The sequence below is a fragment of the Neodiprion fabricii genome, chromosome 2 (assembly GCF_021155785.1).
Source record: "Neodiprion fabricii isolate iyNeoFabr1 chromosome 2, iyNeoFabr1.1, whole genome shotgun sequence".
In the NCBI taxonomy this organism is placed as follows: domain Eukaryota; kingdom Metazoa; phylum Arthropoda; class Insecta; order Hymenoptera; family Diprionidae; genus Neodiprion; species Neodiprion fabricii.
The window spans coordinates 41,296,283-41,320,880 of NC_060240.1; the positions used below are offsets into that span (position 1 = coordinate 41,296,283).

At 43.3% G+C, this 24,598-nt stretch overlaps 2 protein-coding genes across 6 annotated transcripts in view; both read left to right on the top strand.

Moving 5' to 3' along the window:
- LOC124175298 (neurocalcin homolog) overlaps positions 1-24,598 on the top strand; it is a 108,287-nt gene that overhangs the window by 65,353 nt on the left and 18,336 nt on the right. The gene's annotated exons all lie outside the window — the stretch shown is intronic.
- LOC124175300 (neuronal calcium sensor 2) overlaps positions 1-24,598 on the top strand; it is a 97,084-nt gene that overhangs the window by 65,320 nt on the left and 7,166 nt on the right. For all 4 annotated transcript variants that reach the window (XM_046555390.1, XM_046555391.1, XM_046555392.1 and 1 more), the window contains 3 exons: positions 2,037-2,155; positions 10,186-10,329; positions 23,315-23,443. In XM_046555390.1, coding sequence (XP_046411346.1) covers positions 2,045-2,155; positions 10,186-10,329; positions 23,315-23,443 — 384 coding nt within the window. In that variant the 5' untranslated portion in view covers positions 2,037-2,044. The remainder of the gene's footprint in view (positions 1-2,036; positions 2,156-10,185; positions 10,330-23,314; positions 23,444-24,598) is intronic.

Below are 24,598 nucleotides of genomic sequence, written 5' to 3' on the forward strand. Positions count from 1 at the left end.
CTTTTTTCTATACCATATTTCTCTTTAAATTTTTCTCTCGCATAAGTTATAATAGACATACATTATCGGTGATTATTCGCTATGACTAATACATTTTTTATTCTTTTCATTTTCTAAACCTCTGTAATTTAGTGTTGGAAGAAAAATCTATCCAACTATCAAATTATAACGGAATGTCGAATAATCGGCAATCGCGATTCGCAACTTGATGTTACAATCAATTAAGACGTCGTGAACTATTTGAAACGGGCCGGACGACTGTTCAAATAATCGTTTAAAAATATTTCGCTATACGTGACGCAACTCCAATATCGTTGTTTCTCCGGCGTTTTATTCCTTCCGTTTCTTTTCCCGCGTGGCTCTCTACTCACTGTCCATCAATTTTATCTCGGCACACCACCTACGCAATTTTTCCTCGATCGCGACGGTTTCTTCATCCAGCTGCATCGATTTTCCTTCCAACAAAGCGTGCGCGCCTTCCTTATACATATACGTACGCACCAAAGACGACAGCTTACGTGTTAGTGACTTATATACGGCCGTCCACGAAAAAAGCACGTCTCCGTCTCTCGCGGTTGACTCTCGGGGCTCTTTTATTTTTTTAGTAGCTGAGGGCGGGGGGCTGATTTCATGGCGTTTCCACAGGCGAGTCCATCAGGCCTGCGATCGATTTCGTTTGAGACGTATGGCAGGACTTTTTGTCTTCTTGTGGTTATACCGCTTCTTTCTTTCATCTACTTTCCTCTCTTCTCGCGAATGGCTTCTGTCTATTTCAATACTATTTCTCTGGTGACATCTGAAGGGGGGGGGGGGGGGGGGGGGGGAACAACTTATCAGCTCCGAATTCTTCTGCACATTCTCTCCCTACTTCTTCCATCTTTTCATTTCATCTGTTCTCTTTTTTCTCTTATTCCATGTCCTACCCTCCGTGGCTTACTTACTAAGTAACGTCTCTCTAACAAGCAACGTTCTATCGCTTTGCTCATTAGCAAGTTTGATTTATAGATCAAGACTGCATGCGCAATATTATTAATTGAATACTTGGCCGTCTCACGGGCTGCGCCGTGATCGATAATTGCTAGTCCAACGACTCGTTACGGTAAAATAAGTTACGGCTTAATCATTGTACAGAAAACTGCCTCGCAAACTAATAATTTGAAACTGTAGCCATGCGAAAATATTTCTAAAAAGATTCGATAGAAAATAAAAAGGAAAATCGTCGAATCACGAAGCTCCGCGCTTCAAAGGGAACGAAGCTTGGCTTGCGTTCATCAAGGCGAACGCCACGAAATTTTCTGTCTGTTTTCTGCGCTCTGTCAAAAACAGACGGACTGGAATAAAAGAGAAAAATAAATAAAAACTATACGCGTAACCTACGACTAGTTGGCAATCAAATTCCAACCGTGCGAAGGAACGTAGCCATGCTGTTGAAAAAATATTCCGTCATACGTATCTTGTGTCACAGGTATAACGACCCCGTTATTCCTATTGCGCAATTTGGCCAATATTCCATACCTAACCCATGTCGCCACCACTTTCTCCACTTAGGGTCAACGAAGTACGATTTATACTATATTACACTTACACCGATTGTGAGCCGCGTATAATGTACCTTTTACTCGGTCACGAATGACATGATATCGTCTGCAATCCGTAGTTGTACCCACACTTGCCATACACCTATAATCAAACGAATCGTTGCGATGGCGTCACGAAGGTGTATTATCAAAGTTGCTGCTGCGGATGTTGAAGACAAAAATGTTTTGATTTCTCGAAAATTAGACTTTATCGGTACTTCACGTGTGTTCAATTTAGACTCAGTACAGTACAGTACAAGTATATCAGGCAGGCGATCGTTACGTTAGCGTAAGGAACAACGTGACGTAAAACGTCAGTCTTCCCGTTTCCGGAGTTCGACAAAATGGAAATCGCACGTCGAGAAAATATTCTGTCAATAGTCCCCTCCGTCCTTTAAGAAAAGTCGTGATTTACTTTCTTCTGAAAATTTAACGATATTTTTTTCTTTATATTTTCAGGTTAAAAAATGGGGTGCTTCGGGAGCAAGGATAAGCTGAGCAAAGAGGACATGGATTTCCTGAAGTCGCACACGCGGTACGACGAAGCCACCATCAAGGAATGGTACAAAGGATTTAAGGTCAGTCGACGAAGCACCTTTCATTATTTCAAAGGTCGATCGTCGTATGAGATTTGAAAAACGAGGCTGTCGCAATTCCGACTCGGTTCCGATTTATTATCCACCGGTACTCGGTCGTTGACCGATAAATTTAGAGACTCATATTTCTTCGTGGAGTAAAAAGAAGGCAAGCTGCAGAGAAATCCAGCTCCCGGATCTCGGGGCTCAACATAGTTTTCAAATTGTCAAATACTTGAGGTTGGATTTTAGAGCTAATTAACATTCTTGCCGCGCGTATACCTGCAACCGTTGTTTCTGTTCGCGGAATTTTCCCTCAATGCTTATTGAGCGGTAAAATTTATCGTTGTAAATAAAAATCTCGCTAGACGAGACGACCGTTTTTTCCTCCATTTTTTGCCTCTCATTTTCCTCAGCTGTCACGTTTACATTTGACTTCAAAAGCATTCCCACAAACCGAGACCCTCGTTGACAAAGCAAACTGACCAAATACTGCTTCAATTAATCTCGCTCGCGTGGCACACGCGCTTCTCATTCTAATCAGCGGTCAAACACAAGCATCGCTGTATGTAATCGACCGTGTTCGTGACATTAATTGCGGGTTGCGAATGTTTTCTTACAATAAACAATGCGCGAATTATCGAAACGAAATCCGATTTTCAATGCGCGTTATACGTTTTTCAGTGAAGAAGTGGAACGTGATCCCTCGGATTCCTTGATGGACCTTTTCTCAATCATAATCCATTTTTCTCTCTCCTTAATTTTACCTTTCAAAATTCTAACCCGTCTCATTCCCGCAGAGAATGCTGTACCGTCCAATTAGAGCGCATCCATTATGCTTTTGTAATTTATTTTATACGGTAGGTCTGTTCGCTAAGGTTCCTTTGACAATACCTCATCCTCACGATATTCCCACGAAAGTATTTTCGCTCCTATATTATAGGGTTTTAAACTCGTTTTATTCCACATTGCCGCGGTACGATCGCGAAGGTGCTGGAAAACCGATCCTCTTCCCTTTTTTTCCTTCTGCTGCATAATTTTTGTCATTTTTTCTTCATCAATCCTAAAAAGTTGGCGAGAGATTTTGTGGCGTTCCCTGTCTTTTGTAAACCCTGTAAATTATTTACGCAGAATGTGTCTCCGGCGTTGTACCCGAGGAAAGTTGGTGTGGTTTCCCAGTTATTTAGTGGAGAAACTTTTCGCCATTCCTCGTCAAAGTGGCCCTCGAAATTCTGCCTTCTTCACCGCGCGGTGGCGGAGTGAACCGGCTGGCTGGTTGGATCATTGATTCGCAGATAGCTGTGGGTGTATAACCAGCAACCGCGAGTAAACTTGACTCGTGAAAACTCGTTTGCGGCTTAACTTTAATCGCGCAATGCCGTTTCGTGTCGGTATGCGGCATACGCGAAACAATTTTATCATGCCCGAAAAAGGAAACGATGAAAATGAAAATAAATAAACGTGCGTGTTATAACCGAGGGAGGATGGATGAAAAACGGCGAACGAGAGAAACACGTGTACCTAGACTTTCAAGATGATAACAGGATCAATTTTACCTTATTGGATTATTGTTACGGCGACGTTTAGTTTTGTCGATATGTGATGATTTCTTAATTGCCCCAATTATACAACTATAAATACCAGTTGCGTACATCGCAACGTTTGCGGTATTAGCCTCAAAGGCTGATTGCATCGGAGTGCAGTGCAGTGCAGTAATAAGAACACGAATTTCATCATCGTCTGCATGTTACAGGTTGGAAATGCAGCGGTGGCTGCAGTATATCTATCTCGAGAGATCGTGGAATAAACGTTCGCCTTTTAGACCATATCGAAGTCGGATACCGTTTCTGTTGCGACATGGAAAAAAGGCTTGCAACCTTGTGTATAAGTCGATAACAGCTATGGGGATCAGTTGCCTTGCAACGCGCAATACGCAACACGAAAGAGACGAATAGGCGGTTTTATCTTTAAAATCAAATGATCCAGGACTAGAATTCAATTTCTGGGACATCGCATCGCATCGCGTCGCGTGTCACTCATTTTTTCATGTAGGGTACCGTTTATGTGAAGCGCGGTGAAAAATATTGCTGATCGTCAGCGATGGTTTCTTTGTCACGGAAATTGCATCGTTTGCCGAAGGGTGGCTTTCAGCTCTCTATTTTTCCTTTCATTCGTTCAACCCGTCTACTTCTTTCTTTTTTTTCTTTTCTCTCTTTTTCTTCTTCTCTCTCGCCTCATTTACTCTTTCTTTCTCATGCTGCATCCGTAGAACTGATCGCTCCGCAACTCGAGACCTTTCCGCGTTCGTCTCCCTTGTACTTACCCGCGCTATTATCAAAATAACCGTTGTAGAACGTAACTTCGGAGCTATTTGCTATTCAAAGCTTTTAGCCTCAATTCCATGGAATACGCGTATAATAGACGGAGCGTCGGCGTATGTAACTATAATACCTTCGTATTTCAGGCGCTTACCCGTTACTTAGGTTTTAACTTAGCCGTTGGTTAGTCACTTGTATCAGGGATTGGTAGAGGAGACTTGACTGAAAAATTGCCAAGTTACCGCTCTGCGAGTAGCGGGGCAGAAGGCAGAAAGATACAGAGTAGGACGGTTGATTTTGCGAAAACGTGTGACGAGCCAAAAAGGCGAGATTATGTTTAAAAAGAGGAAAAACGTGTAAGATAATTATTTAAAATACAAGACAAGTGAGATATGAAGATCGATTTCTTTGATCGATCCTCCTGAAACTCCCACCCACCTCTTAGCTGTAACTTGTATATGCATCTTCCGCCTCGCTGTCTACGCGGACATCGCGCCTTGTTGTCTAATTCGGTCCAACTCCGAGCGCAAAGTGATCCGTAGCCATACTTTCCACGCATGTCGTTATAAATTTTTGCCAACATTAACCGTTTAATTCAAGTCACGTTCAACGTCCTACCTTTGTTTTGCAGCTTCATACTTATTAAACTACCTTATGGTAACAACTGCTGCGATTCTTGGTTCCACATGATCCCGGAAATATTTCCAAGTCTAATAAAAATATGAGATTTATTTATTTATTTATTGTAAAAACAGCCGGATGATAAGCATTTTTTGTTAATCTACCATGAAAATTCTAACGTCAATTTTTACACAAACTTGATACGCACCAAAAAATTTTACGCAATGTTTTCAAAATATTCGAATTTCGAGTTTTCCGACCGACGCAACTTGAAGCATGCGTTAGCTGGAAGTTCTCCGTGTTTCGTGACATCGACGCGCTTGCAGACGATTCACCGTCACCGACCAAAGTTGTTCTTCTCGTCACCGCGTAACGTTGAACCGACGCGCGACGCGGTTAATTGGATTACGCAATTGCTTTGTTTTTGTCAGTCGGGCATGGCCGTGACCCGTATAATTGCGAAGGAACGTATCGGGTGTATGGATGACGGAACGCGACGGAACCGATGTCAACCATTCGGCGGTGTTGCAAAATTTTTACCGAACAATCTAGCGGTTCGATTTAGTGGAAATTACACTTTCGCCCGAAAGCGATGCGGCCTCGTCGTTACTCTACGTTGCTCTACACTCGTCAAGTATTCGTATATTCCGTAAAAATCTTCAACAATAATACAAGCTTCAATAATAAATTATCACTCGCATAAATTATTATCTGGAAAAAACAAAGTATGATGTTCGTTCTACATCGTTTCGACTAATATTTACCAGGGATGTACCTACACTTTAATCGAAGTCGAAGTGTCGGATCGGAGGAAGCAGCAGATGAAACGGATCAACTGTTCAAACAACGCGAAGCGTTATTATGCATACCTGCGTCTTTTCACGTTGATATATTGCACGACGAACAAATATAGATCCCACACGATCTGCTTCTTCACCTGCGCTTCTATTGTTCCCCTATTTTTAACCCTTTCACAGAAGCCACTATAGTGGCACATCTTTTTCTTTTTATTTTATTGTTACTTCTGTTTTTCTATATGTTCCATGCAAAATTCTGAATTTTTTTGCATTTTCAGGCAACTGAATTGCGTGAGTGAAAGGGTTATCCGGATCCTGTTCTCTTTCCGCATGAACGTCCTGGCCGATCCTTGACTCTCTCCCTCTCTCTTCTTCCTTACTTCCTTACTCGAGGAACACCGGAAAATTTTACACGTGGGCATGAATAAATTAGGCAGTGAAAAACGGGTCGCGTCAACCCTCGGCGTACCCGACCGCTTTTTATTCCAGTCATTTTTCGTAACTTTGGTGGAAAAGTTTGTTGTACCTACTTGAGTGCAAGTTCGCTGTTCCAACTTGAAGAGCGCGAGTATCTCGCTACGCCGAGAGAGTAGATAAATAAATAAATAAAACCGAAGAAAAACAAAAGATAAATAAAAAATAAAAGATGTCGAGGAACGCAAAAGGTATCGCAAGCGGAGCGTTTTACATTTTTCACTTCATACTTTAGCTCTGCTCATTTTGTTCCTCTTTCATACCTTCCGATTTTTAACACGCGCGGTATACTTTGAACGTTTGTGAAAAAATTCTTCACCGCATATCCGCATGTTGGCACTCGGCTCCTCTCGCATCCCTCAGATTCACCGTACGACACAGATATTTCACGCTGATACGTGAATACATGTACACATATATCGGAGGATAGGAGAATTTTCTTCGTGTCGCTGCGATTTGTTTTGGGTTATGTTGTTCGATTCCCATTATTTGTGTATTTACTTTTGTTGGACTTTACTCGCCGGCTACGGGGAAATCTGTGGCAGGCTTTTCTCAATCGATACGACCGCCGCCATCTTCTTTGCTCGCCTCAATTTCGATCTCTCGTTCCACCTCCTCGTCCTATTCTCTACGGTAGACTTGACGCGGATTTATGTATACTAGCTTTTATTCACGACAGGTGTGGGGGAAAAACCTAGAATAATAAGCTCACCGTTGCGGCTCTCTTTCTCTCTCTTTACACACGCTCAGGGTGAGGTAGAAAATATTTGCGCCGGTGGGAAATTTCTACTCACAGTCAGAGTCGGTAAACAAGGGGCGAAGTTCTTTGTTCTAAATAAAGTCTGCCTATAGCTTGAGGAATTTTCTTATTTTAAAACGAAGAAAGAAAGTATCGTGATCGTAGGATGAAAACTACATAATCATACCAGTGCAGTGGACCGCTCAAATTGTCGAGTCTAAAAGTTCAAAGCTGTACAGAAAGATGTAAAATTTTACAGATTTTTGGTGTTTGTTTGTTATTTTAATATTTTCTGAGTTTTTTTTCTCTTGCATTTAAATGTGGGTAGATTTTTTCCAACGAGAGTATAATCTCGATCGGAATGACGATACCGTCTTGCAAAACTCCCCGTCCTTTTGTACAGAGACCCGCGGGGTTGGGGTAAGTTCTCTTAATCCGTTCATGTTCTCACCCCGGCCCCGACAGCAGTTGTCGATTCCTCTCAAGTTCGTACCGACGTTGAAAGGATCTCAACAGATAAGAAAGCTTCGTAAGCTCCTCCTAAGATGGACGAAACGGTTCTGTCGGCGAAGAAAGAAAAAAATAATAATAATGGAGAATAAAAAAGATAAAGTGAAGCAAGAGGCAGGGCGTATTATTGAAAAAGTAAGGAGTCTGCTCATTTCCATGGATCCCTGTTCCTCGAGGTGCTTTAAAATTCTGTCGGAACAGCGGAATTATAAATGATCGCGAAATATCTTTCATAAGTTTCAATGCCCGGGTATTTTTGGCATCGGGATTCGAAACTCGGACAAGGAGTTTTTCCTCACATATAAATTCCCACGCCTTTCTCTAACTCTCTCACCGTCAGTTTAATCTTTGCGCTGCCCGCTTGAAATGCTAAGTGATTAGTATCTCCTCTTTGCTCGCCTCCGACGTTTCCCGCACTAGAAAATCCACTCGCACTCGGTCCGTTCTCTCCTTTGTCTTTCTTGCTTTCTATTCGGGGTTTAGGTTCGCGTGCCTTGTACGACTCCCTCGAGTGGATGGCGGGCTCCTCCTCCTCGACATCGTACAGACCTCGAGTATCGTTTGCCGTTTTCTTTCCGACCTCATCCACGATCTCTTACCCGTTTCCGTTACCTCCCTCTTTGTACCCGCTTTCGTTATACGCTGCTAGCTGTGAACCGATAACGATGCCCAAGTGCCGTGCATTCGGATTAACCTAACCTATCGCGACTCAACCTAACCTAATGGAATTTAAGGAGACTAGAAAGATGTCCGTCATTGCGCGATAGTTGGTTGCAACTCAAAGCTACGATTGTCTAATGGAGCGTAAGTTATAGATCAAGTGAATAAGGTTAGCAGCATATTTTCAGATTATTCGGAAAACTAGTAATTGACCTCTTGTTTTTTCGAATATCTTTTCAACATTGTTCTCCAAAAATTAACTACAAATATGAGATCCTCGTAGAAAATTTTCAGTCGTACGCACGACGGTGTTGTGTTACAACTGCGGTAGTCCAAAGCGAGAGTAAAATAGGGTAGAGCAGAGTTTACTCAGAGAGAGAATGCAACGTTGTAAGTTTATTTGTATTAATAGCGATATTGAGTAGTGTGAAACAAATAAAATAGAAATGGAAAGACAAAAAGGCTTAATAATCGCTGAAGACAGAGAGAGAGAAAGAAGGGAAGAGAGGAGGTGAGATAGAGGGTGACGGAGAGGTGAGGGACAAGTTGAATGAAAACAAAATAAAGCCTCATCCAGCAAGTGGGTCAGAGCTTGAAGTCACCGCCACGTCCTTCAGCTCTTTCGCTCATAATTTGACATGTGTTTCCTACAGTCGTGTAAGGGTTAAAATATGGGCTAAAAGCCTCCCAGTTGTTCGTCTCGGGGAACGTGTCTAACCCGTTGTCTCGTACGTGCCAATGGCAGTGAATCATTTCTGAAACCGGACCTCGGTGAGGACCACTTACTCATCTCACTATATCTCGACAAGTTTGGGTATTTTTTCTAACCGACGTGATACTTTTTTTTTTCTTTTTTTTACCAAGTCTCCGATTTTAGATATGCGTGGTTTTGTAGGAAATCGGAGGTGTCCAAAAATAGAATAGACAAAGGAATAACTCGAAGAAGTTGCAAAAATTATATTATACCGAGTCTGATCGATTGAATCGTGTCAGTTCGGTCCAGGAGTATATCTTCATGTACAAATCAGAAGACGTAATCAAAAATGAAACGACGCCGGACTGGAACCGCATTCGAAGAGTTTGCGCTCGTTCGGAGTGACCTCGTTGAATTCTTCTTCTAACGTGCGATAAATAAGCATAACTCACTCGAGAGTACCTTAAAGAGTTTCGGACAACCTGCGGTACGAACACTTTATACATACATACATTGTGCAGGATCAATATTGATTTTACGTTTGTCCGAGGCATTTTCTACGTACAGGTACATATTCTCGTAGTTATTACGCGGAGAAGCGGAGGAGGACCGAAGGAACGGTCAGCGCTCGCTTGCGTAATCGAAATTGCGACACGGGTGTGGCTGAACCTCGTCCTCCTCCTCGCCTTCCTTCCTCGACGGCGGTAAAAAGACGCGTCGCCGTCGCGTTTTAACGCCGACGAAAATGTCAGCGTAACGGGGTGACGGCTAGGCTCGTGCCGAATGATCGATAGGCACCGTGCTAGGCGTCCCATGCGGGACAGGCCGAGGCTAAGAATGCTCGGGGATTTCGGGGATGGAACGTTCAACGAGTCGGACGGGTGTGAAGCCCGTTTCGCCTCGCGTTAATCCTGATAAGGTCTTGGCGTCGAGAGAGGCGGAGCGGTAAAAGCGGCGAGCAGCCCGACGCCAAAGCTTCGAGTCGTTAGCCGTCGAGCCGTACCTCGGTCATTAAAGACGACGAAATTTCGCGGCAATTCCCGCCCAGGACCTTTCCCTGATTGATTGTCGATCGAAGTTGATGTAATTTCCGCTTTCACCCGGTCCCCCGCGTCCTGCTCCTCCTTCTCATCCTCGATCAACAGATCGTTGCAATCTTTCGTCGCTGTATCGTATATTTCACGTTTCATGCCACGTGTTTCTCTTTTTTCTTCTTACAGCAAGACTGTCCAAACGGCAGACTGACTCCGGCCAAGTTCGTCGACATGTACAAAATGTTTTTCCCCTCTGGTAATGCCGAGGAATTCTGCGACCACGTCTTCCGCACATTTGACATGGACAAGAACGGCTACATCGACTTCAAGGTAATTGGTCTTACTGGATTTTACATATGTTGTACACGTCGTTACGCCCGAGTGCAGGTTATACTTGGAAAAGACCCGATCCTCCGAAAGAGGGATTCGCGAAAAGGTTCAACCGTTTCCACACTCGTTCGCAATTTATTATTCCGACATCGCAAGGAAAGAAACTAACTTGGGGGAAATTCTGTATAGCGATGACCAAAGGGTCCTTATCTGGATCTTCTTCCGTCTCAGGCAGCGTACGGTAAAAGTGATACATACAATGTGCATGTCGCCTTGGTTGCCGGTACCCTGTTATATGGAACGAAGTCACAGCCGACGTTCGTGATTACTCAAGCGGCGTAAGATATTATACAAGAGTTGCGCTATCGTTTCGTCGACACTAATTGCGATTCGCTGATTTTTATTATACGTGTACCTGTATGTACCAGCAATCAGGATGCCTCTTGGCGATACGGCGGCCGCTGACATGCACCGGCGCAATCCAATCTGCGCCCGAACGAATACCGGCCAACAATAAGTGAATAAATAAATAAACAATCGCGCTGTGCTGGAATACCGAGATAATTGCGTCCCAGTCGTCGTGCTTACGTAGTTACCGAAGGAGTGCACCTGGAATTCTAAAGCGTGTATCTTGCAAGTGTGTCGCTTTCTTACGAGTTGCTTGAAACCAAATTACAAAAAATAAAAAAAAAAAATAAATAAAAAATAAATAGATGACAACTACTTGAGAGAATAAAACCAGCCGACGATTCTTGTATCGGACTTGTTAGTTGGAAAATAATTACTCTTAATCACCGCTGTTAAGTCGGCGACCAATCGGCGTTGTTGAGGATGCGGTTTGCATTTATTTATTTTGTTTTTTCTTCTTTTTCATCTACATTTTACAAGCTGTAAAGAACAAACAGTACTAAATGAGTACAGCGGCTATGCGTTCATAATTCATGGTGTCCAGTAAGAAATCCGTAACAAAGTCGAGGATATTTTCTAGTTATTCAAAGAGATTAAAAGTAGAATATTTTCAGGACACGAGAAAAATTCAAGGATAGTTTCCAGCACTTTCGCAGGGCAAGTAAAATTTAATGACATTTTCAGGAGCACTGGACACCGTGAATCATATCGAAATGTTTTTGTTTCCATTTTCACTTTATCATACTCATTTCCGTACTTCTGTAGTCGTTTGCGGAGAAATCCTGCACGTTCCCATAACAGGCACGAACGTTCCCGGATAATTTTGGTACCTAATCAAATAACATTTGTCGTATATGCGTATCATCCAACGCGCCGCCACGGCGAAATGTCAGGCTGTTTGACAAAATGCCACGAGCGACGACAACGCACGTCAATCCGTATCCGCAAAACTTTAAACTCGATTTACTCGTACACGTGCCGAAATTTTATCGGACGTGAAACTTGTTCTCGTTTTCGTTTAGCAAAAGATTCGAATTCTCGTAAGTGCGATTCGAGGGTCGATCGTTAATCGATCCGATCGATAATAATCGTTTGTTATCGCGTCTCCGCGGGCTAGAAAATTGAAATTTGCTAACGCGGATGTCTGCTATTAGAGTATTTCGCAGGCAGGTGGCATCGCGAAAGTTTCCGCGTCACTCCTATCAGTGAGGAGACGAGGTGATGCAGGGGCGAGCAAGACGTGGACTGAATAAAATATATATATCCAAGAACCCATCGCCAATCTCGGGTAATTATGATCGTTGCGTTGACGCCGAACGTTCTTAACGACGTATTGTATTCTCACTCGGTGAAATAAATCCGCGGACGCATAATAGCTTATTAAAGTTGTTATATAATTAAACGAACGAGGTCCCAGCGCCACGTCTGCGTTTATAACGCCCGGTTCTCCTTACCGACAAATCAACGTAGCTACGAATTTTGCCTCGAGACAAGTTCCATGTACATACGTGACCATCCGACGTCAGAAGGTGTCTCTGTCGGAACTGTCGGACGAGGAATAAAACGTAGGTGTTAAAGGAAGGGGATACAGGAAGCTTCGAGTGTTTCGCAGTTTCAAATCTAACCCAATGTACATACGTTATATGTGAGGTATTCCATGCCGACTCGACAAACGATTTTCCCTTACCATTTTTCATTTCATTCGTAATTTTGTATACTCCGACACATTTTTACGAAGGTAAATAATTCCATTTTTGAAAATTTCCTAATTATTCTAAAAAAGATTCTTCGACCCGATACCATGCGGGAAATTCATTCGTCGAGTTGGCATGGAATGTCTCATATGTACGTGCGATACCTCGTACGGTGTCTAAATTTTTTCGCCGTTCCTCGGTGTCTGTACGACGTGATTGGATAATCTATAACAGGCAAACGACGCGATCTTCCTTATTGTCTGTAGCATTATTATCACTCGGGTAGATATTGGCGCGACCACCTATACAAATTTATACCGATTACCCACCCCTAAACTCGAGTGACGTCCAAATAAATGGTCCTCGATGTACGTTTGTATACCGCTCTCTACACTTATACCGGCTTTCTTATCTCGAAAACCTCGTTCATCCTCCCCTCCTACTCATTGAAGTCCAGGGCGACCTTTGGATATTGCGTATACATTAGTAAAATGTGTAGGTGTTCCCACCCGCGTGTAAGTATATTATATATAACAGCCGCCCACCAACCCCCATTGTAATACTCACCCTGGATAGCCTTTGTCAAATATTTTCTTATACCCAGGATTAATTCTCCATTCTTTGATTATTTTCACAAAGCTTTGCAGGGGAGCGAGCACAATGCGTACGCATACAAAAACTTGTTGTCGTCCTTGTTATTATAATTTTCATTTTTATCACGTGCGTGTTACGTCAGGATTTCCCACGCAGCGTTGAGGAACCGTTCGATCGGTCGTCTCGAGAGCTTTCGTTACTCGATCTGCTCCCACTCACCTGCTTCACCCACCAGCGGCTACCTCGCGTATCTGTTTTAATTGTCTATCCTAGATCCGACGTTGATTAGAATTGCCTTTGTACCATGGTTAACGCGCTTTAACTTTCCGCTCCGTTCAACGTCACTTCTCATTTCTCCATCTATGGGGCTTTTCCTATCCCATCGGACTTTCTCTTCGCGGTTCGACGGGTTCGTTAACCCAACCTAACCTAACCTAGCCTAACCCAATTCGTAATCCACAACCCCGCGTATTAGCGAAGGACTGAGAAAAACAATATTAAATTTCCGACGTTATTAAAATCTGGCGGTATTACAGGGGTCGATATTACCAGCTAGCGGGGGAAATTGCATTCCGGAAGGATTTCGAATATCCATAGTTCCGTTTTCGAATAATTGAAAAATGTGTGAAAATGTTACGTTGTGAGGAGAAATGCGATGCTTGGGTTAACTATACATCGCAAACGGTGTATTTTGTGAATTTATATTTTGCGAGTAATTGACGGAAACCACTTTTGTCTTTCACCTGCATCCAGCTGCGAGGAGTGAGTCGGACGTCTCATCGACTTTGACGTGTTTTGCGTATAGTTGTAGGTTATACTTGAAAAAACTAGTATAACTTTAAATACTGGGTAACGAGGATGCAGTGACAAACCTCGATCCTTGGAAGATTATTATTCCTCTTTCGCCGTGAATTTCACACCCTCTCAACTCGGTCTCTCGATTCCTGTGTCTCGAAAGTTAGACGAGAAAACGGCAGTAAAAAGTTTTCCTCCTTCGATTAGGTTGTACCTATATAAAACACTTCGAGTCGAAATGGCCGGAGAATTACCTTTATAGGAAACTTGGCGAAACTTTTTATCTCCCTTTCATATGCTAGATTTCCCACGCTTGATGTATTTTATATACGTACTTATGACTATGCAGAGTGAATTTCTAACGACCGAACACCCCGTCGCGTCGTCGCGTCGTCCGCTAGAGTTTAACGCGAATGCTTGAGAATCCTAAAGCGGCTGTCTGTCAGGGTGCTGAGTTTATTATTGATATAAACTTTTGTGCACCTCTTTTATGAATTTCTTTAATTCTCATCGAAAATCACGTCAAGTTGAAACGTGAGCTTCTTTTCTCTTTTCTCTTTACTCTTTGTGAATTCTATCTATATTCAACGAGTTCCCGAACTTTGAACAGGTACATGTCTCAGGCTGGATTCTAGAATTTTTCATACTGAAAACATGACTGTTTTATCACACGTTCGTAAAATTAAGTCAAATAAAAGATGAGAATTTCTTCCGCTAATTCAACGAGCTCCAAGATCAAAGAATAATTGGCTCATAGATTTTTTTAAATATCGCTACGGAGGATTAAAGATAAAGCAATAACGTTTTCAAAGAATCGAAACTCTCTTGTCATTGGCGTACGAATAAACATTTCGCTCTTTGACGTGCCTATGATTACCTACGATCACAGTATAACGTAAAACAGTTTCTCTGAAGTTTCCCGCGCTTCTGTACACAAGCAATACGTAAGTGAAACTTCAAATTGACGCGGCTTTTACGTAGAAGTACGAATCGCCACTTGGTGTGACAGATTGCTTCGTCGAGAAGAATGTCCCTGATAAGCCATCCTCGTCCTTGAGAAGTATCATCGATAAGGGTGAACCGAGCGATGGATTTGCCGAACGAGGGTGTCATTTTTCTGCTCGCAATTAGTCACGGCCCGACTGAAAGAGAGAGGAAGAGGGAGAGTAGACAGACAAAGAAAGCTTCGTCGCGAGTACCGTCAGCGCAATGCCATTTATTGTTAGGTGCGAGGTGACGAACCGACGTAACCTGCAGCACTCGTCGATTCAACGCTCGCCGTCCGAATTACCGTCGCCTTTGATGAAAGCACGTCATGCAACCGGGCGTTTCCTTCCTTCCTTCCTTCCTTCCTTCCTTCCTTCCGTCCGTCCCGTTGTTGTTACCTAATCCGCGAACCTTCACCGTGATTCTTTCGCATGCGAGGCTGTCCGAATCGTTAAAGAATTCAGCTCCGGCATCGCGTCCATTCGTTTCACGTGCAGACGTCGTTAGTTCGACGAGAAAGATGGCCTAAATATAGCTGGACAAAATTGATGATTGAATCATCGGAGGGAAGGAGAAAACGCCATCCTCTGTATCTTTGATTCCCTCCACTTAGCCAGTATGACGTCACTACAGAGGTCTGTACCAACTTGTATCGTTCACTTCCGTCCTCGCCTCTGCTCCCCCCCCCCCCCCCCCCCCCCCCCCGATTCTTTCAAGTTTTTTACGAAAATCTCGAAGCTTAAACTTCCTGCATCCCTTGTCGTTCGACGAGGATTCGGTGAACCAAACCAAGGCAACAGAACTTCCGGAAACAATCGAGACACGTCGTGCCTGCCGCCGAAGATTTACTCAGGTCTCGTAACGAGAGTCCGAAGTTCTCTCGTCCGCATCTTGGAATAATACGCACGTTCTCGTAAAAGTGCGAACCTGCTACGTTGGAACTTTTATAGTCTGTGCAGTTTCGTGCAGAAAACGGAATGTGCCTCGTGAGATCTTTATCGCATTCCTTTCAATCCCCGACCACCCTCGTCGTAAACTTTTCTGTCACGGTCGATTAAACCCGTTTTTATATCTGTATATTAACGGGGGCATTGTATATTTCGCAAGAGGACAATATTATCAACAGCGAATCCGCTCGAGGAGATGAAATCTTTCAGTGGCACACATTTTTCCTTCTACATTATACCTGCCCATACGTCGCACGCCAGTTTTATTTCCGTCTATTTTAGTAGGTATAAAATGCTGGAAAATTCAAACGTCTGCTGCCACGCCGTACCGTCGCTTTCCAGCGTTAAAGGTACCATTCGATTGTAATTCAAGCACCGTATCAACGGGATTAAAAGTGCGCGGAATCCAAGTAGGTGCCTTACATGTAGCCGGTATTATACCAGCGTCGCTATGTCGTATCCCCGAGAAGGCATCGTTTACTCGGGAGCAGCCATTATCCGGATTACGATGGACTGTTCTGTACTTTTTCATCTCTAAGGGCATCACCCGGCAGTTAAGAGAAACCGTTTTACAAGATGAGACCTCTCTCGTCGCGTCAGAAAATCGGGCTTTCCGTTTCAATCGGGAACTTCAGCCTGATCTGTGTCATTTTTCCCGTTTAAGGTGAGTGTACCGGTTACTGACCCTGGCCCAATTATTGACCTTTTTTTGGTCGTATCCGTTTGAACCTTGGTTCTAAGATTACCAAAAAAATTTATTTGAAGCATTCAACCCTCTAGCGATTTAGCGATTGGTTTTAGTCGTCAAGAGATTGACAATTTTCGCCGTCGATTTATAATTTTGGAAAATAAAACGGTCAATGATTGGGTCTAAACGTGTCAATGACTGGTACACTTGCCTTGTTCGTGAAATTTTACGTTACCGGATAAATCAGTCCATCCAATATGGCTCGTGTGTTGGTCCTTCAAATTTTGTCTCTCTTTTTCTTTCCTCGATATCTATAATTACTGCGTCGAAAAAATCGATGTGCAAATGCAAGCAAAACTATTTTTTTCGTTCAACGAATTCAACAATCAGTCCAGACGGAAACAATAAGCGACAGCTGGAGCGGTGCGAACGGTTGAACGGACAGAGGTTTCGAAAGGATATCTCAATAGCGATATAATAAAAAAAGTTCCTCACATCGTCGGGCCGATGCTGCAGCGGTAACAGCGGGGCAAATTACTCGAACCGTTGATTTCCGGTTCAGGAAGCTGTAGGAAAGCCCAGGGGAGGCTGAAGTGAGAAAACGTATCTCCAGCTCTGCAGCTAAACGGAGAACATCCTCAGGTATATATTTTATTTAATCCGCGGTATATTCTCACTACTGAAAAATGAATAAAAAAGCAGAAACCGAATACACCGTATAAAAAAAGAAAAGCACACTTTAGGTGAAAAGCTCGTATTTCCTCTCGTATTTTTCGAACGGATAGATATACATATAGGTATATATGTATAGGGTAAAGCATGCAGGATACGAAGGAAGGTATGTACTGCGGATAATCGTTACTCCGCCTTTCGCCCCAGCCAATAGGTTTCGAGCTCGTAACAGAATCGGGGATGATTCGCCCCATTCATCGTAATGAACCCGGAATTCCGGGACACGAATTTCCACCGCACGTCCCCTTATCGTCTATGCGGCGCCCGAATCGGGACTAAGAACCGTGAAATAGGCTCAAAATTTCTGCTAGAAGACATTAGAGCGCGGTTATCTTGAAATCGCGAGGATCCTTGCGGATTCAGCTGCCGCTGGGCGATTATTAAACAGGGTGAGCGTTAACTCCGGATTAACGTGCGAACGGCGCCGGAAAAACTTTGAGATAACGGATATAATATTATCGGTGAAACTGAAAGCAAACCTTTCATGGATATCGTTAATTACAACTCATTGCCAACAGTTTTCAACACGCAACGACCTTCTAACAATAAGCTTACCGAGCTGACGGGTTTTCGTGCTGATATTTTGGACTGATCCTCCTTGCCTGCTGTTGCGAACCTCATAATTTTTTTTTTTTTTTAATTTTATCTGCCTCAGATTTATGATTACTCTTTTTTGCTTTCTATTTTTTTATCATACTGGTAAAATCGCTTTATTTGCTACCAAACCGTTACTCAACTTCTCGTACCATTTTTAACCCGCATCAGCAGCAGCACGCGGAAGTTGACACTTACGGTGCTCGGTTGGAGTTATGCGATAGTTGGATCACCTTGACCTTTGAAAAGTGTTTTTCGTTTTTAAAACGAAAGTATTAAACCAATCAGTTACGTTAGTTTGTTTTTTCAATGAATTTTTTTTTTACTCTTTTTCAAACCATTTTACGAATTTCTCGCGAACAACGGAAGTTGAGCTTGTTAACTTGAAGCTTTTTATGATTTGTAAATTTTGCCAATTAAAAATTGAATTACAGCCTTATTATAAAGGTACACGCACCTCTGCAGATGAATTTTTGTATACCCTCATTTTTCTGTTTCTTAAACTTTCTGCAAAATAAATCTTTCTTGTCATAGCAAACGAACCCCACATTACACTTGTCACGCGACAGAGACAAAATGATCAGAAAGGCCTAGCGGAAGAGACAGATGACAAATTACTGAACGTGTGTTATAACTGTTCTTAAAAATGTCGGTCGACAAACATTCGTTCTCACAAGGATACCTTTGTTGTCGCTTTCTAGAAAAAAAAGTACCAACATGTATGTAGATATATTTCTTTTTTCTAAAGCTGACACTCCTGGAAAGAAAAGTTAGAATGAGAAATCAAGAAAAACGGCGACTGATATGAAGTGCCATCGATCTTAGCCGACTAATTTATTTCAGCATACTGCGCAGTGTCAAGGCGATATGAAGTAAAATTGATTTGTCGACGTCGTCTCTCGGATTGTTTCACCGACAGTGGATCAGAAGCTTATCCGTGACGTCTTTTTCTCATGAATATGAATTCGTGATGTATGAAAACAAGAAATTCTCCACACGGCATATCCGCATCGCTAGAATATCGCACTCCTCCAGCTTCTATTAAGAACAATCAATCATATAGAGATTGATTCATTCCCACTTCGCACGTTCACCTTCCGTGAAGATTGTCCTTTTCTTTATCTTCTTGAACTTTCGACCCCAATTTTAAAAATTTTTTTCATTCGCGCTGGCGAATTTATTATAATTCGGGCAAACAAGAAACCGTTATCTCGAGATTGATTCAACCTACGGTGAATTGCACGTGAGTTACTCGCGTTTCTAATCGGAAATCGATGGCAAGTCGGGCTTCCTTAGTAGTGATGTATCGTGTTTACAGTCGGATTGTCGCGGGATCGGAATGGAACGGTACGGATGCAGGCAAGCGTACGCGGTGCAAATGAACGAGGGAAAATCGGCTTACTGTATTTGTTCCGTCAACCGTGAGTAAACAACGTCGTGGCAGGTCTGGCAAATCACTCAACTTTCGCAGTGCAAGTGCCAATAAGAGAACTGCCCCTATCTTCTCGCATACCCTGCTAGCCAGATAAAATAGAACCCAGTTCCGTTGACTCACGATCATTCAAACATGGATTCTTCATCTTTTGCACGCAAAATTTGAACTCACCGATAATTCTAGTTGACGGCAACGAAGCGCAAGGAGAGAAGGTAAAGCGATTGCACAAGAGAGACGCCCACCTTGGTCTTGGACATATTCGAGCAAAGGAGCGGTCATGAATCGAAATGGAACCGAAGTGTCCGGATCGGCGAGTCCTGCGCACACGGAATTAATCAGGAGAACGGATCCCCGGATAGGCGGTAACGAACCGCGTATACACGCCGTGCCACATTGTCTATCCGATTGTTTATAATAATCTCTCGAGCCAAGGTCGTGGAAAACGAGCGTCTCGAGTTTACGTCGAGATTTTCGCCGAAGATTATTACAGGCGTAGCTGCCAGCTCTGCCCGAAAATGAGCAAGAAGTACAAATCTCGGGTGTTTAATCTGCCACGTCGCGAAATATACGCGGTTGTTCGCTCGCCGGTAAGCTGATAAGAAACGCTATAGGAACCCCCTTTCGGTGCGCGCCGGGAGCTGAAAGTGCCGGCGACGACGCCCTGCCCAAGGAAAACCTTTAACTTCTGATCCCAATCTCCGTGTGCAGCTCAACACTCGAATTCTACAAGCTACAACGTACCTTGGAATACAATTACCTGTCACTAATCCGCCGTCATTGCTTCGCGGAGCGAAAGGCTGGTGAATAATCGGACGCGTTAAATCCTGCAGCATCCGTACGCGCTGCAGTTTTGAAGCAACGTAAGGACGTAGTGGCTATACGTTCTTTATTGCGATGAGATAAACTTCAACCACAACAATGACGATAAGAAAATTAAATTTCAATAATGATAATGGCCGAAAGTTATCAATAAATTGTTCGAAACAAAACATTGCTGCACGGCCTGATCGACGACCGTCGCTCCGACTTCATCCAAGCTTCAGACGCAACTCTCGCGTGTCGGAGGTAATGATAAAATCCATACAGGTTTGCTTGCTGCATATCTGCGGTACATCTGGCGAAACGAAGGGCTCGAAGGCGGCTGCTCCGGCTGGGTATGGGCCTCGTGTCGAGGGTCTGTTGTAAGGGCGTGGTCGCGACACGCGATACGACCCTTAATCCTTCCTACCTGGAGCCAAATTAACCTCCTCAGATCTTTGATTCGATTAGGTATATAGCTTCCGCGCCGGCGAGTCCGACTCAATTCAATCATCTGCTGAATTAATTTGCCATTAAAAGTTTTGCCAGCGATTACGTCCTCAGTGTTTGCATGTGAGGTCCCAAAACTTGTATTACCTATAACGGGGACCTTGCGCTTGCCCGTGCGCGACAACTGTTCCAGACAAATTGTTACTAACACGGAGCGACGTGAAAAAATCGCGGGAAATTTACTGCACGAGCGAAGCGACAACGAAGCATCATGTTTCGCTAACCGGCGACAGCTCGAGGAGTCTCCTTACATCAAGCGACTACCTAATTTACTTTTTCTTGCCGTATGTAATGAGACATGATACTGACGTAGGCAATCGACGTTGCCGGAATACCGTCTTCACTCGCAAAGTTTAAGAACACCTTTTGCGAATCGTACTGGAAAGGCGCTAACGTTACTCGCTTCGACAACGCTGGATGAAAGAATTTGGTGGGAATCGAGTCAAATTGATGAAAAGAATGCAAAACCAGGTGTACCAACGCGGCGAAGAAGAACGGAAATACTCCACAATCGACTCGACGAAAGAGGAACTGTCGCATCGCACATTGAGCAGTGGAAGGTGCATGCGAATTGCGCTTGGACTTGCAAGCCGAGTTGACGTGCTGCGGGAGGTTGCACGCGCCTCGAGGTCGGCTTGCTTGTCCTCCGTGAATCATTAATTATTGCGCGTTGCACATTGCGAGAAATGGGAGTCGCTTACTCTCGACCCAAATTGCTGTGCTGAATAGTTGGAACGACATGCTCATGCACCGCTCTCATCTTTCTAATGGGACGTTTATGCATATGAAGCATTCCGAGCTGCAGCTATCACAGATGCAGGAATTGAATGAGAATTATTGAGAATTTCGTCAATCCCAGTGTTGATCGCTGCGGAACCTGCGATATTCACTCTGCGGTGAAACTCAAGCTTGATTAACTCATCGATGAAAACTGGACGTCGCGTCCCATGATCAGTGGCTTCTCACAAACATATCCGAGCCGTTGACGGTGGCCAAATGGTGGGAAATAGGTTGAATTTTTTAACGCTTCGGAGGATGGATCTGTTCGGTCGAAGCTCCGCAGGCGACCCGGTGTTACGAGTGCTTTGGCATATTTCCCCTACATTACCATATGCACGTACATCTCCCATGAATCGCGACGGCTCAACCCCGTGACCATTAATATTCCTCACCCGGCGAGTAGGCATTTATAACGCAGAGGTTCTGCATATTCTTCGTCTTCCGCCTCTTTCCTTCCCGTTTTTTGTTTTTTTGTGTTCTTGTCCCCCGTATTGAAATAACGACGATGATAAAATTGGAGAAAAATGGTAATAACGCTCGGCGGCGATGAATCTTCCTTACAAGGGCGAGTCGTGTAGGAAAGAATTCCCCTATCTTCATGGGTGGCATCTGAATGAGGCCTGCGCTGGGGGTGGCGGCGCGAACCTTAGGGTCAATATGGAGAGAGACCCTCCAGGGGTCACGTGGACCGGTAAAGAGGTAAAGTCTCCTCTCTCCCTCTCCCTCCCTCTCACCCTCGTTCCTCCTTCCTCCTTCTTTTCTCGTATATCTACCTGAAGCGTCGGCCGACCTAGTTCGACCCAGTGTATGGATCTGAGTGTATACGTATTCATGCCGCGTTTTACCGAATGCCGGGCAAATTTTGTAAACTTCAACCGAGGAACCCTAGGTCTCAAGGAGTGGGGGGGATACAGCTTAGACGGTCTAAGCTCATACCTATATTTGGAAGTTTTTTTTTTTTTTTTTTCTACAAGTAAACGAAACAATTGGAGCAATTCGAGCTTGAGAGTTTTATTATTCGTAGTTTCAAGAACATGAGAGAATTTTTACTATAAACTATAAATAATAAAGTCATGAAACTTAAATTGTTCCGAGTGTTTTCATTTTCTTTAAAACAAAAAAAAAACAAAAAAATTAAAAAAAAATAAACTTCTAAAAATAGGTATGACTTTAGACCGTCCGAGCTGTACTCCCCTCTTAAATTTATTTCAACCATTCTTCTGCCTCGGATAGTCCGTCGACGGATCTCTCAATGTCAGCCCTACCCTAACTAAAAATGCAGTTCGGGGTCTCTCCGATGCTTTCAATAGTCTATTTCGATGTCCTGGTAGTTCCTTCGGTCTTGCAACATATACTTTATGGTTTGCCAGGCAGGAATGGTAAAGTCACAAATAAGACACTTGATCTTATCTTTTGAAACTTTTCAACATTCTTTTTAGTTGTAAGAATCTTTTTCGTTTTTTTAAATATATGTATTATACGTATCGATTGATGTTGAAAAATTTGTTTAGGAAAGTCACTATGCTTAACTATTACAGCCATTTGTAATGACCAATGAATGGTAAAAAGATGAATGCAATTGAGTAATAATTTTTTATCGAGAATTTGTACGGTGTTTTATCAGATTAGACAAGAAAAAAATTTGCTTCTAGCTAGATCTAAATAGATCCAATTGTATATATTAATTTTGTTCCACGTGTTGCGAACTGTAAAAGCGTCTTTATTTTTGAGAATACAGAGGTGTTGAGAAAAAAATCGTGCACGTCAACGTTAAATCAGACGAATCACAAGTTAGGCCTGGTAGTAAGAAAAAGTCGAGTTTTCGTCGAGACGGAAACGAAGCGAGACGAATCGAGGTGATATTATTGTTAATTTCCGGTGTACCAGATTGGCACCGTGCTCTGAATTTGTGTAAATTCAAATTGGGGGCGTAAGTTTGAATATCGTAGAGTTAATTAATCGAGTATAAGCCCTTCGCTCTGATCCGTCGAATGAACCCCGTGTTTTTGTTGATATGTTCCAGGAATTCCTATTGGCGATAGACGTTACATCTAGCGGGACACCCGAGGAGAAATTAAAATGGGCCTTTCGAATGTACGACGTGGACGGAAATGGCGTAATCGACATCCAGGAGATGACGAAGATTGTGCAGGTAACGAAATTTCGTTCATTATGTTTTTATCATAAGTGGGAGAAGAGTTCTACAGCCCGGACGACGTCGACGTCGTGTCCTAGGAGTCGCTTCAACTTCCGGCCTCGTTCCTTTAGGCAATCAGTTTCTCGTACGAGTCCCAGAAGTTGATACAAAAAAATTGACACACACCACGGAACCTTCTCTCTCTCTCTCTCCCTCCAAACTAATCAATCACGAATCGCCTATCTCGGCATAATTGATAATTTGACTTGGATAATTAAATCAGCCGATCCGAAACTTGCTCCCTAAGTTCCCGGCCCTCCCTTCCTCCCGCCTTCGCCGCCCCTTGCCTTTTAAATCCGCGACGGAGGGCTGTCATCGGCGAAATTGGGTCAAGGGACTCGACTAAATCACCGCGTCGGTATCAACCGCGCTCTACGTGGCGCTGACGTCAGCGTACCGGTGAAAGGAAAGAGGAAAAAATGTTTAAATAATTAAAAAGAAAAAAGAAAAAGAAAAAAACGGAGTCATCGTTTCGGTTTTTGTGTTATTCTTTCGCCGATAATTCATCGCGTTGAATGAAAACGAGAGAGTTGAATATTATGAAGAATATGCGAAGGCGTCCGGCAAGTTTATTGTCGGGGCGTATATAATAATTTCGCAACCCGCGAGCGGGCTGAAATAATAATTGGATCAAGGTATACGTTCGGAGATGAAAATGTGAAAAAGTTTTATTCAGAGGAAACTCTCCAGGCTTGCAGACGGTGGGCGCGTCGGGGAAATTATATACGGTTCTCGAGACGCCACTGATGCTAAATGAGAGGAGGAAGAAGCGTATAATTAATTAGAGAAGAAAAAAAGGCGAGAGAAGAATCGGCAAAGATTTGCATATTTTGTAGGTACGGCAGATACTTGAAAATTTAGCTTGCAACGGTCTTTTGCGTAATTGATTACCAATTTGTTGATTCGTTTTGGCAAAGTTTGATCAAAGACTTGTAATAAAACGGAGTTCAAAACTTCGATATCCCTAATATAACTTTACCCAACGCCCTGCGGATCGTGGAATTCTGATGGAAGCAAGTCGCTAACTACTTGCTGTAATTAATTACTTCAAAGAACTCGAGGAAAGTGACGGGGCCACGTAGCTGGTTAGGTGAAACAAAAAAGTTTCAG